The 16739-nt window shown below is 36.3% G+C and overlaps 1 protein-coding gene across 5 annotated transcripts in view; it reads left to right on the top strand.

The window, feature by feature from the left end:
* Positions 1-16739, top strand: part of DEUP1 (deuterosome assembly protein 1) — a 90065-nt gene that overhangs the window by 27857 nt on the left and 45469 nt on the right. For all 5 annotated transcript variants that reach the window (XR_004435724.1, XR_004435725.1, XM_033204742.1 and 2 more), the window contains 2 exons: positions 4966-5079; positions 5944-6186. Coding sequence is in view for 3 of the 5 variants with exons in the window: in XM_033204742.1 (XP_033060633.1) it covers positions 4966-5079; positions 5944-6186 (357 nt within the window). In the remaining 2 variants the exon portion in view is untranslated. The remainder of the gene's footprint in view (positions 1-4965; positions 5080-5943; positions 6187-16739) is intronic.

Raw genomic sequence — 16739 nt, forward strand, 5'->3', positions numbered from 1 at the left:
TTCACTATGTCCTCATAACTGTATATATCTACTATGTACCCACAAAAATTAAAAACAAAAAACTTTAAAAATTCACTATTTCATTGATGCACTTATTCTTATCTTCTTCGTTTTCCAACCTTGGAAAAAACAAACCAGCTATTTTTCTTCCCTGTGTTCTTGAGCATTCCTCCTACAAGTCATGGAACAGCAGAAATATTGTACTATAAATTCCTATCATCTACTTTTACCTGGATTCCGAGTACTGCTCAATTATTATTTGTTTAATTGACTTCAAGTTGACCCTTACGTTATCCCACTTAATTTCTTCCATTTTTCTCAAGCCCTAAACCCCAGCATCCCTCCCCTTGCCAGCACTTTTTCATCTTATTCTTTAATTAACAAGTCCTTCTACTTTAAAATATCTTAAAGAGCAGAAAAAAATTAAATCCGGGATCACAGCCCTAAAATCGGCTTATTATAAGAACTTTGTAGGAAGTCCTAGATTTTAATCTTTAAAAGTCCAGCACATTTTAAATGCTTCTGAATAATACATAGTTTTTTTAAAAAACAAACTTACCATCACTAAGTAAGTTGACTCTCTAGGAAAATGCAGTGTGTTGTACTCCCAGGCTCTTACAGTGGTATAACCAGTAGGGCTTCAGAAATATCCTGATCTCATGGAAGATGCTGATAGATGTGCACTGTAATATACATGTGCTTTCACTGAAAATGAAGACATTGAGTCATTAATTATCCATTTGACCAGCTTTTATGGGCTTTTGTGGGAGAACTATATTAATAAACATTGTTCAGACAAAAAAACCCCTTAAGTTATTATCAGATACCTTGTGTATGCACATTTTACATTTAGGAAACTAAATATTTACATTATATATATGTAATGAAATTATAGTGGAAATTAGTAGCAAAATGTTTTGATATGTTTGTACTTACACAAAAGTTTTTAAGGACTCTATGCAGATAAACAGTTTAACTTGAAATAATTATAAAAACACTTCAGGTACCTGTTTTTACTTATAGCCATCTGATAAATTAATGTGTAAGAGATAGGCTCTTCCAGCTTTAGTCTGCAGGTAAACCTGTTTTTCCTTTGGAGGCATTTAATAGCAGTATAGTAACAGCAGTGTACCACATGTAGTAGTTGAAGAACATGATCACTGATAACTGACAACAGGCCTTACCTGACTCATGTGTTTGCCCTGTGACCTACAGGAAGTTGTTTGCCTCACCAAGATTCCATGTTGTCATCAGTAAATGGGGTTTAAAATACCTTATGTGTAACGTTGTTGTTATGGTGAAAAAACTTTAGATGCACACTGAAGCATTTAGGGATGAAAACACATGAGGTCTAGAAGTCGCCTTAAAATATACCAACAAAAAAAGGGTGGAGAGATAGGAGAAGTAAAGATGGACTAAGTTGATGGTAGTTAAACTGGGTGAAGGGTACATGGAGGTTTGTTTTACTCTCTATGTATGAAAATCTTCATAATAAAAAGTTAAAACTGTTTTACAGGTAAAGGTCTCTAACATATAGTAATCACTAAAGACCATCTCCAATATTTATTAGAGGGCTTTTAAAAACATCTAATACAGCTATCAAGAGAAACTAATTTTAATGACCCTGATCCACTCTCAACCTTAAAGATCCAGAAAAACTTTTCCAGCCATGAATAACTTACTGTTGGAGATCCGGGCAAGTCTACAGACCCTCTGAAGCCTACTGTGACAACAACTCCAGTCTCTATAAAAACCCTTGTGAAGCTCTCTAGGTCCCTGCATGGTTCCATACCATTGCATGTATTGCACTGACTTGCTAGTTGTGAAACCAGTACATCTGACAAGAATAAGGAAGCCAGGATTGTCATAAGCACCTGCTGATATGTTTGTGACACACATTTCTAGCTATTCTTGGCCTCACTTCTACCTGTTGTAGTGTTTATAAGAAGTTGAGGTTAATGCTTCTGCCTCTAAAACATCCTGGGGAATATTTATTTTCCAGATTATTTGAGGTTAATGGGTAAGAAATACTAAATATTTGTATTATCTAAAACATATGAACAGCTTAAGTCAACCTTACCCAAAATTTGACTTCTAAATCCAAAGATTCCCTTTTAAATTAAAAGTAAACAGAAATTTTTAAAATCTAGATTGCATTAATTTGAAATGTTAGCTATTTTCTACCAGAACCTAGTTTTATAAATTTGCCATTATTGCTAAAGACCCTGTTTTTATGTACCTAATTTTTGTATGTTGAATGTCAGAATCTAAGTCAATAACTTTAAATGGACTATCTCCATTTATCATAGTAAATATAGTCTGTTTATCATGAGCTATTGTTATATATGGAGGGTCTTTCCATACTTCATCAACCTTAATACCATCACTTAATATCAGGTCACCCCCCTTTCATTACCGTAAAAACTTCCTAATTTATAGCCTTCCTTCACTGATTAGGTACTTATGGATTTTAAAAACTAAAATTTCCTTAAATGTACTTTAAAATTATTTCTGTATAGAAAATATGAAATGCCATGTTCTTCTCATTTTAACAAAATAAAGCTTTCATTCTCTAAATTAGCATTTGTTTTCCAGCATTGCCAATCCAGTCATTTCAGCCATCTTCAAAACAATAGTAACCACTCTGACTATAATGAACTGTTCCGATTTGATATATTATGGGAAATAGCTAAGATAATCTTAATATCATTTGCATGGCTTTTATGTGTCAGCATTATTGTACTTAACATACTGACATAATTGTAAAATTATTTGTTTGTGTGTACATTTCCCTACTTTATTAGATATTCCCTGATTTTTTCTTTCAAAAAATTTTTTTAAATTATGAAATAGTTCCAGATTTTCTTCTTTCCACAGAACCTGGTGGACATTAACTGCTCAATAAATATTAATGAATTGAGGGTTGAAAACATCACTACATTCTTGCCATGTTTCTATATGCAATAATATATAGTCATGGACTTAATAGCTATGGAGTTTGTTTCCAACCATGTTGTTTTCTTTACAAAATTGTTTGAGAAGGTTAATTTCTAGGAAATGCTAATACTGTACCATGTTTTGGTTTGTACATTCATGTAGTGTAAATGGCACCTGGTACTTTGTCAGGCACTGTGAATGTTACAAAAGTAATAAACAGCTGTTACCCTCAAGTTGTTTAAAGACTGGACAGAAAGATAGGATATAAATAGTCAGCCCTAGGCAAAATGGAGAAGCAGCAATGTCTTCTTTGGCATCCCCAGAGCTATATCCTTTGCTTACGTTATTAAGATGTGAACAGATAATCATGCTGTATAACTGCACTACTTGAGCAAAAACTTAAAAGAACTGATCCTGCTTTATCAACCTACTTCTACCATTTCTTTCCCAGGTATACCAATTGGTACTGCCTAAATAAGGCCTGGCCATGGCCACAAGGGGCAAAGTCACTGTCTTAGTCAGTTCAGGCTGCTATAACTAAATAGCATAAACTGAGTGGCTTAAACAACAGACATTTGTTTTTCACAGTTCTGGAGGCTAGTAGTCCAAAATCAGAGTGCCTGTGTATTAATCCATTCTCTCACTGCTATAATGAACTACCTCAGACTGGGTAATTTATGAAGAAAATTGGTTTAATTGACTCACAGTTCCACAGGCTGTACAGGAGGCATGGTTGGGGAGGCCTTGGGAAACTTACAATCATGGTGGAAGGCAAAGGGGAAGCAAGGCATGTCTTAATGTGGCCAGGAGGAGAGAGAGAGAGAGAGAGAGAGAAAAGCAGGAAGTGCTACACACTTACACAGCCAGATCTCATGAGAACTCTGTCAAGAGACAGCACTAGGGGGATGGTACTAAACTACTAGAAACCACCAGGCCAGGCACAGTGGCTCACGCCTGTAGTCCCAGCACTTTGGGAGGCTGAAGCAGGCGGATCACGAGGTCAGGAGTTTGAGACCAGTCTGACCAACATGGTGAAATGCTGTCTCTACTAAAAATTACAAAAAATTATCCGGGCGTGGTGGCATGTGACTGTAATCCCAGCTACTCAGGAGGCTGAGGCAGGAGAATCGCTTGAACCTGGGAGGTGGAGGTTGCAGTGAGCCAAGATCGTGCCACTGCACTCCAGCATGGGCGACAGAACAAGACTCCATCTCAAAACAAAAAAAAAAGAAAAAGAAACCACCCCCATGCCCGCCAGGCCCCTGCTAACACACACACACACTCGGGATCACAATTCAATGTGAGATTTGGATGGAGGAGACACAGAGCCAAACCGTATCACCCAGCATAATCAGATTCTGGTAAGGGCCCTTCTCCTGGTTCACAGACAGCTGTCTGCTCTTTGTATCCTCAGATGGCAGGGAGAAAGAAAGATAGAGGAAACAAAATCTCTCATAGCTCTTCTTATAAGGACACTCATCCCGTTCATGAGAGCTTCACTCTCATGACTTAATTACCTCCCAAAGGCCCCACTTCATAATGCCATCACATTGGGGTTTAGGCTTGACGTATGCATTTGTTGCAGGGGACACAAACATTCAGTCCTTAACAGTCACTAAATAAGTCCAAGCCCCACCCTCTAAAAAAACAAGAGAACAAATTTGGCAACTGAATGAATGAAGGAAAAAATATTTCGTGTCAACAAATAGAAAGTACTGGCTAATGCAAAAAAAAAAAAAGTTGTTCGAAATTCCCTTATTAGTAATAAGTATTTGTTATAAGAGAGACTTTTTACATTTTTAACAATAAGTGACAAATTCTGTGTTTTCCTAGCAAAAATTAGAGATGGTAAAAAAATTCAACATGAATGATTTGACACCTTTTTGTTTGTTTTCCCTAATAGGTAAAGAATGGATTTACTTTTTTTTTTTTCTCAGAATGAAGATGTACAAATGAAAGAAGCCCTATTTGTTGTACTTTAAAATGAATAATATTTTTCAATATGTTTGTCTCCCCACTTTTTAAAAGGAATTTAGAGCGAAGTCAAGAGAATGGGACAAGCAAGAGATACTATATCAGACTCATCTGATTTCTTTAGATGCTCAACAAAAATTATTATCTGAGAAGTGTAATCAGTTTCAGGTAAGTTATCTAATACTATTCTCTAAATCAAAAGTAGAAGTTAAATATTGGTATCTTTACCATTCAGCATGTAATCTATTTACAAATAGAAATGCCAACTAAGAACAAATAACCAGAGTAGGTCCAAAGGTGGGTACAGTCACAAGTGTATAGAATATCTGTTAATGGTGAATTTAGTCTACATGTCTCAAAGGATGGAGCTATTTAAAATTCCATTGTTATTGTGTCATTAAATAGCATATGTTTTTGTATGCCTACAGGCAAGGCACTCAGAGAGTTTAAGATTGCTTGCTTTACTTTGTATTTCCCTGGCTACTTATAAGACGGAGCATCTCCTCATATACTTTTTAGCCTTTCTCTGGTCTTTCTGTGAATTGCCTATTCATAAACTTTGCCCATTTTTCTTTTGTGTTGTTTGCTTTTTCTTATTGATGTGTAGAAGTGTTTGTACATTAGGAATTATTAACTCTGTTACATGCACTGACAACTTTTCCCCTACAATCAAATTGTTTGTTTGTATTTATTTTTGGTTATAGACTTTTTTCAACCATTGTATAATTGAATTCATAATTTTCTTTTTACACCTTCTAGATTTTTTTCTTGCTTGATATGGCTTTACTACCACTAACCTCCTTCTCTACTCTACATCTTTGCTCTGAGGTTATACAAATATATTTTCTCTTTATGCCATCTGAAATTGAAATTTTAAAACAAATACAATACTGAATTACAAAGACCCAACTTTCATTATCTAGTAACATATTTAAAGATATTCCTACTAATTATTTTCTATCATTCTTGAACTTCATGTAAGCTTAAATATGACATTCTTCATTTGAGTTACACAGTTTTTATGTTTTTCAGAAACAGGCACAAAGTTACCAAACTCAACTAAATGGTAAAAAACAGTGCTTAGAAGACAGCAGCTCTGAAATTCCTCATTTGATATGTGACCCAGATCCCAATAGTGAAATTGGTGAAAGAGATGAGTTCATTATTGAAAAACTAAAATCAGCTGTAAGTGAGATAGCACTAAGCAGGAATAAATTACAAAATGAAAATCAGAAGCTCTTGCAAGAACTGAAAATGTACCAAAGACAGTGCCAGGTGAAGATTAATTTTTTGTTTTTCAACTAATATTGTCCATGACTTGTATAAATGGTAACTCAACAGATATAGGGATTAGAATGATAGTTTTCTATTATTAATATATGTGAAGATTCTGTTAATATTTCCTCTTAGTAATTCACACTTGATGCGTAGATTCAATAATCCCAGAAGTATGTTACCACACTTAGAGTGCACTTTAGTTCGGCAGTGGCATAACAATAATGTATTACAAATGCAATATAACAGTGGTCACTTAACAAACCTCTATGCCTTTAGCCATGTACTACCCTCTTCCTGCACTATTTTCTGTTACCCTGTGTCTCTTTGACTCAGAAGAATCCTTGGTTAAAGATACAGGAAATCATGAAGGGTTCAACAATCTAGTAACCTCAGTGAGAGCTATGGAGGTGATTCCAGTGATTTATCACTGGTAATGTTATCATAATCATTTATCAAACAGTAACCTAGAATTTATTTTTAGGTAACTTTCACATTGACAAATATGATTGATGATTTAACAAGCATTAATTTTTTTCTCAACTCAATAATGTTTTCTTCTTTTTGTCTATTTCTTGCAATCATTAGGAAGGTTATACAGCACTTATACTATTCTGGGAAAAAAGAACCATTCGGGTACATAGGCATAGTCTGAGCCATAGTATCAATTGGGTTTCTAGGCTTTATTGTATGAGCTTACCATATATTTACAGTTGGAATAGATGTGGATACACGAGCCTATTTTACCTCTGCCACTATAATTATTGCAATCCCAACTGGCGTTAAAGTCTTTAGCTGACTTGCCACGCTACACGGAGGAAATATTAAGTGATCAGCCGCAATACTCTGAGCCCTGGGCTTTATTTTCCTTTTTACCGTAGGAGGTCTGACTGGTATTGTACTAGCAAACTCATCACTAGATATTGTATTACACGACACATATTACGTTGTAGCTCACTTCCACTATGTCTTATCAATAGGAGCTGTCTTTGCTATTATAGGAGGCTTTATTCACTGATTTCCCCTATTCTCAGGCTATACCCTAGATCAAGTCTGCGCCAAAGCCCATTTTACTATTATATTTGTAGGTGTAAATTTAACCTTTTTCCCACAACATTTTCTAGGCCTATCAGGAATACCCCGACGCTATTCCGACTACCCTGATGCTTATACCACATGGTATAAGCATCAGGGTCTATTTCTTGCTATCTTGGTATAAGCATCTTTTGTCTATTTCTTGCAATCATTAGGAAGGTTATACAGCACTTATCAAAATTGGTCATTACCCATTTCTTTACAGAATATATATTTCTTATTCATTAGTACTTGAGACATTCTTTTATCTCCCATTTTAGGTTTTTTCTCCCACCTCCAAATATTCAGCCTCTTTCTATCACTTCCTCCATGACAGTTGGCGCATATCTTTTCCCCACTCTATACGTGATTGAGGTAAGGTCACTGCCTGAGAACTTCCATTTCATCTCCTTGAGATATACCACCCCAAGATCTTTTGCCACTTAAACTCCCAGGGTCATTTTTTAGTCTTGGGCCAACTCCTCATTCCCCCACCTTGCCACATTATATTTGGGTTTATATAGGGAGTTAGTCCTTTAACTTCTTTCTCTGCCAGCATCTACTGTTCTATGTTCCTCTTTCCCTATGTTTGGTAAGGGACAGAATTCAAGGCTCCCAGTCTCCCCCATTCAGAGGTGGTTATAAGACATACATATACCCCACCTCAAACTCCAGCTTTAAGGAGGGAGGTCTTATTCTAATACAAGTTAGAATACAGATGTAAACCAGTAAAGAAAGCTAAACTACAAACACTAAATGCAGAGGAAGCCAGAAATTGTCTCAAAATAGCAAAGGCATTGATGGTGTTTTCTCTGGCTTCATTCTAATATAAATGAGGTTAGCACTCTTTCATCTGCTCTAGAGGGTGCCTAGGGGCTTCTAAGTGCTTACATCAGCCCACCTCTAACTATCTGAGCTGCGTTTGCATGACTGTGGGTCATGCAGTGACGGGGTCTTTCCTTCTGAGAGGCTGCTGGCTTTTGCTTCCCTAAGTATATGACAACTGGTCATGCCTTCTATTTAAAGGCAACCTAAACTTACATTTTGCAGCTGTCTTTGTACTGCTGGAATCTAAATCAGACTCACATTCAGTAAATAAGAAAATTCTTGTTCTTGGTACTTCCCAAGTATTCTCCTCTAGGCTTTGGGTCATCCAGTGCCAACCAAAGCATTCTCTGCTTTTTCCCTTCTTCTTTTGGCAGGGGAACAGGTGGTGGTGGTTGGTTACATGAATAAGTTCTTTATTGGTGATTTCTGAGATTTTGATATACCCATCACCTGAACGGTATACACTGTACCCAATTTGTAGTCTTTTATCCCTCACCCCCCACCACCCTTTCCCCCTGAGTTCCCCAACATCATTCTTATGCCTCTGTAGCCTAATAGCTTAGCTCCTACTTATGAGTGAGAACATAAGTAGGAGCAATAACCAAATGATGTTTTTGTTTTCCATTCCTGAGTTACTTGACTTAAAATAATGGTCTTTAATTCCATCCAGGTTGCTGCAAATGCCATTATTTTGTTTCTTTCTATATATATATATGCCACATTTTCTTTATGCACTCATTGATTGATAGGCATTTGGGCTGGTTCCGTATTTTTGCGATTGTAAATTGTGCTGCTATAAACATGCGTGTGAAAGAATCTTTGTCATGTAATGATTTCTTTTCCTCTGGGTAAATACCTAGTAGTAAGATTGCTGGATCAAATGGTAGATGTACTTTGAGTTCTTTAAGGAATCTCCACATTGTTTTCCATAGTGGTTATACTAGTTTACATTCCCACCAGCAGGGTAAAAGTGTTCCCTTTTCACCACACCCATACTAACTTCTATTATTTTTTTGATTTTTTGATTATGGCCATTCTTGCAGGAGTAAGGTGGTATTGCACTGTGGTTTTGATTTGCATTTCCCTGATCATTAGTGACGTTCAGCATTTTTTCATATGTTTGTTAGCCATTTGTATACCTTCTTTTGAGAATTGTCATTCGTGTCCTTAGCCCACTTTTTGATGGGATTGTTTGTTCTTTTCTTCCTGATTTGTTTGAGTTCCTTATCAATCCCGGATATTAGTCCTTTGTCAGATGCATAGTTAGTGAAGATTTTCTCCCACTCTGTGGGTTATGTGTTTACTGATTATTTATTTTGCTGTGTAGAAGCTCTTTAGTTTAATTAGGTCCCATCTATTTATCTTCGTTTTTGTTGCATTTGCTTTTGGGTTCTTGGTCATGAAGTCTTTGCCTATGCCAATGTCTAGAAGGGATTTTCCAATGTTGTCTTCTAGAATCTTTATGGTTTCAGGTCTTAGATTTAAGTCTTTGATCCATCTTGAGTTGATTTTTGTTTAAGGTGAGAGATAAGAATCCAGCTTCATTCTTCTCCATTTGGCTTGCCAATTATTCTACCACCATTTGTTGAACAAGGTGTTCTTTTCAGACTTTATGTTTTTGTTTGCTTTGTTGATGATCAGTTGGCTGTAAGTATTTGGGTTTATTGCTGGGTTCTCTATTGTGTTCCATTGGTTTCTGTGCCTATTTTTATACCAGTATCATGCTGTATTGGTGACTATAGCCTTATAATATAGGGTATTTGGTAATCTGATGCCTCCAGATTTGTTCTTTTTGCTTAGTCTTGCTTTAGCTATGCAGGCTCTTTTTTTGGTTCCATATGAATTCTAAGAATTTTTTTCTAATTCAGTGATGAATTATGGTGGTATTTTGATGGGAATGTAATTGAATTTGAAGATTGATTTTGGGAGTATGGTCATTTTCACAATATTGATTCTAACCATCCATGAACATGGGATGTGTTTCCATTTGTTTGTGTCATCTGTCATTTTTTTCAGCAGCATTTTGTAGTTTTCCTTGTAGAGGTCTTTCACCTTCTTGGGTAGGTATATTCCTAAGCATTTCTTTCGTTCTTTCTTTCTTTCCTTTTTTTTGTGCAGCTATTGTAAAAGAGGTTGAGTCTTTATTTGCTTTTCAGCTTGGTCACTGTTGGTGTATAGCAATGCTACTGATTTGTGTACATTGATTTTGTGTCCTGAAACTTTACTGAATTCATTTATCAGTTCTAGGAGCTTTTTGGATGAATCTTTAGAGTTTTCTAGATATATGGTCATGTCATCAGTCAACAGAGATAGTTTGACTTCCTTTTTACTGATTTGTATGCCCTTTATTTCTTTCTCTTGTCTGATTGCTCTGGTTAGGACTTTCAGTACTATGTTGAATAGAAGTGCGGAGAGTGGGCATCCTTGTCTTCTTCCAGTTCTCAGGGAGAATGCTTTCAACTTTTCCCCATTCAGTATGATATTGGCTGTGGGTTTGTTGTAGATGGCTTTTATTACCTTAAGTTATGTCCTTTCCATGCCAATTTTGCAGAGGGTTTTAATCATAAAAGGATGCTGGATTTTGTCAAATTATTTTTCAGTGTCTATTGAGATGATCGTGTGATTTTTGTTTTTAATTCTGTTTATGTGGTGTGTTGTGTTTATTGACTTGCATATATTAAACCATCCCTGCATCCCTCATATGAAACCCACTTGATCATGGTGGATTATCTTTATGATATGCTGTTGGATTCAGTTAGCTAGTATTTTTTTCAGGGTTTTTGCATCTATGTTCATCAGGGATGGTCTGTAGTTTTCTTTTTCTCTTACATCCTTTCCTGCTTTTGATATTAGGGTAATACTGGCTTCATAGAATGAGTGAAAGGAGGATTCCCTCTTTCTCTATCTTTTAGAATAGTGTCAGTAAGATTGGTACCAATTCTTCTTTGAATGTTTGATAGAATTTAGCTGTGAATCTGTCTGGTCCTGGACTTCTTTCGTTGGCAATTTTTGTATTACTGTTCCTTTTTTTTTTTTTTTAACAGTAACTTGCTCTGTTCCCCAGGCTGGAGTGCTGTGGTGCAATTTTGGCTCACTGCACCCTCTGCCTCCCAGGTTCAAGCAATTCTTCTACCTCAGCCTCCTGAGAGCTGGGATTACAGGTGCCTACCACCACACCCAGGTAATTTTTGTATTTTTTAGTGTTGGCCAGGCTGGTCTCGAACTCCTGAGCTCAAATGATCTGCCCACCTTGGCCTGCCAAAGCGCTGGCATTACAGGCATGAGCCACCACACCCGGCCTGTATTACTATTTCAATCTCCCTGCTTGCTATTGTTCTGTTCAGAGTTTCTGTTTCTTCTAGGAGTTTAATCTAGGAGGGTTTACTCTAGGAGGGTTGTATATTTCCAGGAATTTATCCATCTTTTGTAGGTTTTCTACTTTGTGCATGTAAAGGTGTTCATACTAGCTTTGAATGATCTTTTGTATTTCAGTAGTATCAGTTGGAATATCTCCTGTTTCATTTCTAATTGAGCTTATTTGGATCTTCTCTCTTCTTGGTTAATCTTGCTAATGGTCTGTTGATTTCATTTACCTTTTCAAAGAACCAGCTTTTTGTTTCATTATCTGTTGAATTTTTTTTGTTTCAATTTCATTTAGTTCTGCTCTGATCTTTGTTGTTTCTGTTCTTTTATTGGGTTTGGGTTTGGTTTGTTCTTGTTTCTCTGGTTCCTTGAAGTATGATCTTAGGTTGGCTATTTGAGCTCTTTCAGACTTTTTGATGTAGACATTCAATGCTATGAACTTTCCTCTTAGTACTGCTTTTGCTGTATCCCAGAGGTTTTGATAGGTTGTGTCACTAATATTGTTCAATTCAAAGAATTTTTTAATTTCCATCTTGATTTCATTGTTGACCCAACCATCATTCAGGAGTAGGTTATTTAATTTCCATGTATTTGCATGGCTTTGATAATTCCTTTTGGAGTTGATTTCCAATTTTATCCCACTGTGGTCTGAGAGAGTACTTGCTATAATTTCAGTTTTCTTAAATATGTTGAGACTTGTTTTGTAGCCTATCATATGTTCTTTCTTGTATAATGTTCCATGTGCTGGTGAATAGAATATATATTTGCAGTTCTTGCATAGACAGTAAATATCTGTTAGCTCCATTTGTTCTAGGGTATCATTTAAGTCCATTGTTTATTGGTTGACTTTCTGTCTTGATGACCTGTCGAGTGCTGTCAGTGGAGTATTGAAGTCCCACACTATTACTGTGTTGCTGTCTATCTCATTTCTTAGGTCTAGTGGTAATTGTTTTATAAATTTGGGAGCTCCAGTGTTAGGTGCATATATATTTAGGATTGTGATATTTTCCTGTTGGGCTAGTCCTTTCATCATTATATAATGTCCCTCTGTGCCGTTTTTAACTGTTGTTGCTTTAAAGTCTATTTTATCTGATATAAGAATAGCTGCCCCTGCTTGCTTTTGGTGTCCATTTGCATGGAATATCTTTGTCTGCCCCTTTACCTTAAGTTTGTGTGAGTCCTTATGTGTCAGGTGAGTCTCTTGAAGATAGCAGTTATGTGGTTAGTGAATTCTTATCCATTCTGCCATTCCATATCTGTTAAGTGGAACATTGAGGCCATTTATATTCAACGTTAGTATTGAGAAGTGAGGTACTATTATATTCATCATGCTAGTTGTTGCCTGAATACTTATTTTTTCATTGTGTTATGGTTTTATAGGTCCTGTGAGATGTATACTTCAAGGAGGTTCTATATTGGTATATTTTGAGGATTTCTTTCAAGATTTAGAGCTCCTTTTAATGCTGGCTTGGTAGTGGTGAATTCTTTCAGCATTTGTTTGTCTGAAAAAGACTGTATCTTTCCTTCATTTATGAAGCTTAGTTTCACTAGATACAAAATTCTTAGCTGATAATTGTTTCATTTAAGGAGGCTAAAGATAGGATACCAATCCCTTTTAGCTTGTAGGATTTCTGCTGAGAAATCTGCTGTTAATCTGATGGGTTTTTTTTTTTTATAGGTTACCTGATGCTTTTGCCTCACAGCTCTTAAGATTCTTTCCTTTATCTTGACTTTAGATCACCGGACGATTATGTGCCTAGGCAGTGATCTTTTTATGATAATTTCCCAGGTATTCTTTGAGCTTCTTATATTTGGACGTCTAGATCTCTAGCAAGGACAGGGAAGTTTTCCTCAATTATTCCCTCAAATATGTTTTCCAAACATTTAGATTTCTCTTCTTCCTCAGGAACACTAATATTCTTAGGTTTGGTTGCTTAACATAATCCCAAACTTCTTGGAGGCTTTGTTCATTTTTTTAAATTATTTTTTGTGTTGGTCAGAGTGGGTTAATTTGAAAGCCTTGTTTTCAAGCTCCGAAGTTCTTTCTTCTGCTTATCCAATTCTATTACTGAGGCTTTCCAGTGTATTTTTTAATTTCTCTAAGTATGTCCTTCACTTCCAGAAGTTGTGATTTTTTTTTTTATGGTATTTCTCTGGAGATTTTCCCATCCATGTCCTGTATCATTTTTTTTGATTTCTTAAAGTTGATATTCACCTTTCTCTGGTGCCTCCTTTAGTAGGTTAATAATTGACCTTCTGAATTCTTTTTCTGGCAATTCAGAGATTTCTTCTTGTTTTAGATCCATTGCTGGTGAGTTAGTGTGATCTTTTGGGGTTGATGAAAAACCTTCTTTTGTCATATTACCAGAATTGTTTTTCTGGTTCCTTCTCTTTTGGGCAGACTATGTCAGATGGAAGATCTGGGGCTCAAGGGCTGTTGCTCAGACTCTTTTGTCCCATGGGGTGCTCCCCTGATGTGGTGCTCTCCCACTTTCCCTAGCGATGGATTCTCTTGGCCCTCCTGGTATGTTCCTACAATAGTTCTTGGAGCAAAAGTTCATGATGTGTGTCACTACTGCTGTGTCTGTCCGAGTGAGAGCTGCAAGTTAGTCCTGCCTCCCATCTGCCATTTTTCCCTGCTTTGTCTCTTCTTTAAGTCTTTTTGGATTTGATCCATACAAATCAATGTTCTGCTCAGGCTTATTTTGTTCTGTTCTATTTAGTTTGCCTGAAACATATTTCACTAGTAGGCCCAGTTATCAAGTCTGGTTCTACCCTTCAGTGAGATTCACCTTCTTCACTAACATGAGTTCCTTTTAATATCCCCAAAAATAATTATATTTGGGCCTATTTACAGGATCTGAGAGCATCCTCTTTTTCAGGCTGAGAGTCAGCTTTTGTCTTTGGCTCACTTGTGGGATAGAAGTGGCTACTTTTACACCAGTATTCTTTGGGGAAAAAAAGATCCTCTGTAACTCTTTCTCGGCAGTATGACTGACTCTGTCTATAATGCTTTCCTTGATGAACTCCACCTTTCTCCTCCTCAGAACTTTATTGTTTATATTTTTCCAAGAAATAGAATGGAGAATCTTGTTAAAAGAAAAAATGCTGCAAACAAGGCAAGAGTGTACATTGAGGAACATTATTATAACATTCCTAGCTAGGATCACCATCTCTACTCTCCCTCCAAATAAATGCCTTTAAGCCTATGCTTCTCACACTTAATCACAATGACACACTCCTGGTGGCAAGGAGAGGGAGAATGCATGCAACTTGGGAGTCAATGTGTAGCAGGAAGTAAGAAGAATCAAACCAGCTGCTGGCCAAGGTGGCCCTATCATTTACTGATATCATTTAATTAACTTACCCTTCTGACCCAAGTTCAACAGGATGTAACTTACCACACTTCTTCCTTACTCCTCAAAGATTTCTACAAACTTCTAGGGGCTTACATGCACACCTGAGAAGGCTCTGTGGGTTGCCTGGGCTAAGGAAAGTCCATGTTACCTATTTTTATTTTTCCTTATGGTATTTATATATTAATGTACTTAATAATTTATTAATGTTCCTGAATATAACTAACAAAATTAAAATCCAGCTACTCATAGAAGTCAATATAATTGTGAAGTCTTTTTACTTATACTAAAGGTTGCAAAACAGCAGTACCCATTGCCTAATTTTTATGACTTTCATTTAAATTAGTGGCTCTATACTGGGGTAATTTTTCCTTCCACGTGATATTTGGCAATGCCTGGATACATTTTTGGTTACCACAACAAGGAAAGGAGTGTGACCAGCATCTAATGAGTAGAGGTCAGAGATGATGTTAAACACCCTACAGTGCACAAGACAACCCTACAACAGAGAATCGCCCAGTCCCAAATGCCAATAGTGCTACAATTGATCAACCCTTTTTAAAATTTTGAAATAAGTCATTTTTCTCATATTCTTCACTAGTAATTCTCTAACTTCATTTTGTGATGTTTTCCGTAGCTAATAACAACTACCTGTGTGGTCTGCATTTGTGACTCACATTATATGTTTAATGGATAGCACTTGATTGAGAAATTTCATCCTACTCTGTTGTTGTTGTTGTTTTGTTTTGTTTTGTTTTTTGGTTTTGTTTTGTTTTGCTTTTGAGACAGAGTCTGGCTCTGTCACCCAGACTGGAGTGCAGTGGTGCAATCTTGGCTCACTGCAAGCTCCGCCTCCCAGGTTCACGCCATTCTCCTGCCTCGGCCTCCCAAGTAGCTGGGACTACAGGCACCTGCCACCACACCTGGCTATTTTTTTGGTATTTTTAGTAGAGACAAGGTTTCACCATGTTAGCCAAGATGGTCTCGATCTCCTGACCTCGTAATCTGCCCTCCTTAGCCTCCCAAAGTGCTGGGATTACAGGCGTGAGTCACCGCGCCTGGCCAGCTAATAACAACTTGTAATGTGACTGATATCTATACTGATTTCTATGAGGAAGCTTACCAAAATTTTTTTTTACAAATATTTGTTCATTTAAAAAACAATTTAGTTATCCTTGGATCTAGGACCATTATTAAATTTGAACTAAGAATCTCCATTTTATATTTTACAAAAGAATCACGTGTATTAAAAATCAAACCAAATTATTCTGGACCATGTTTTATGAAAAACAAAATCTGTTGTAGAACTAATGAAACGATTTTGAAAGGAAATTTGGTTCAAAAACTTTAAGATGTCTAAAAGATTTCTACTCTCAGGAAAACACTATTTTTCATCCATTTAGGAAAAAATCCTGAATATATTGCATTAATTTAGCTTTTCCTCTGTTTCATTTCCAAATTTTACTCACGTTTCATTCTTTTCTTTAGGATAAATCTAAATGAAAATACATCAATTATTTATATATGATAGTTGATTTGAAGGTTTAGAATCACCGCTCCTCTCAAACCATTAGGCAAACCTCTAACTAAACAGATGGGCTTTAAACATGTTTTACAAAATTTATATTTTACCAAATGGGAATAACTGGAGGTAACTGATACTATAACCAATATATGTATTTGGAAAGAAGTTTCTCTTCCCTTTTCACAAAACTGTCATGACAGAGTGTTCCACATCATACACATAAATGCAAAAAGACAACCATTTCCATCTGAATTACTGTCATTTCTTGTATGTAAAATTCTCTTTGTTTATAGCACACTTTAATGCCAGATGCATCTCAATTTTCACATGAATCACATCTCATTTGTCTTTCCACAACCTTGAAATGTGTCAGTATACTTCTTAATTTCATTGCATATATTTATTCA

The sequence above is a fragment of the Trachypithecus francoisi genome, unplaced genomic scaffold (assembly GCF_009764315.1).
Source record: "Trachypithecus francoisi isolate TF-2019V2 unplaced genomic scaffold, Tfra_2.0 Lachesis_group8, whole genome shotgun sequence".
Taxonomy (NCBI): domain Eukaryota; kingdom Metazoa; phylum Chordata; class Mammalia; order Primates; family Cercopithecidae; genus Trachypithecus; species Trachypithecus francoisi.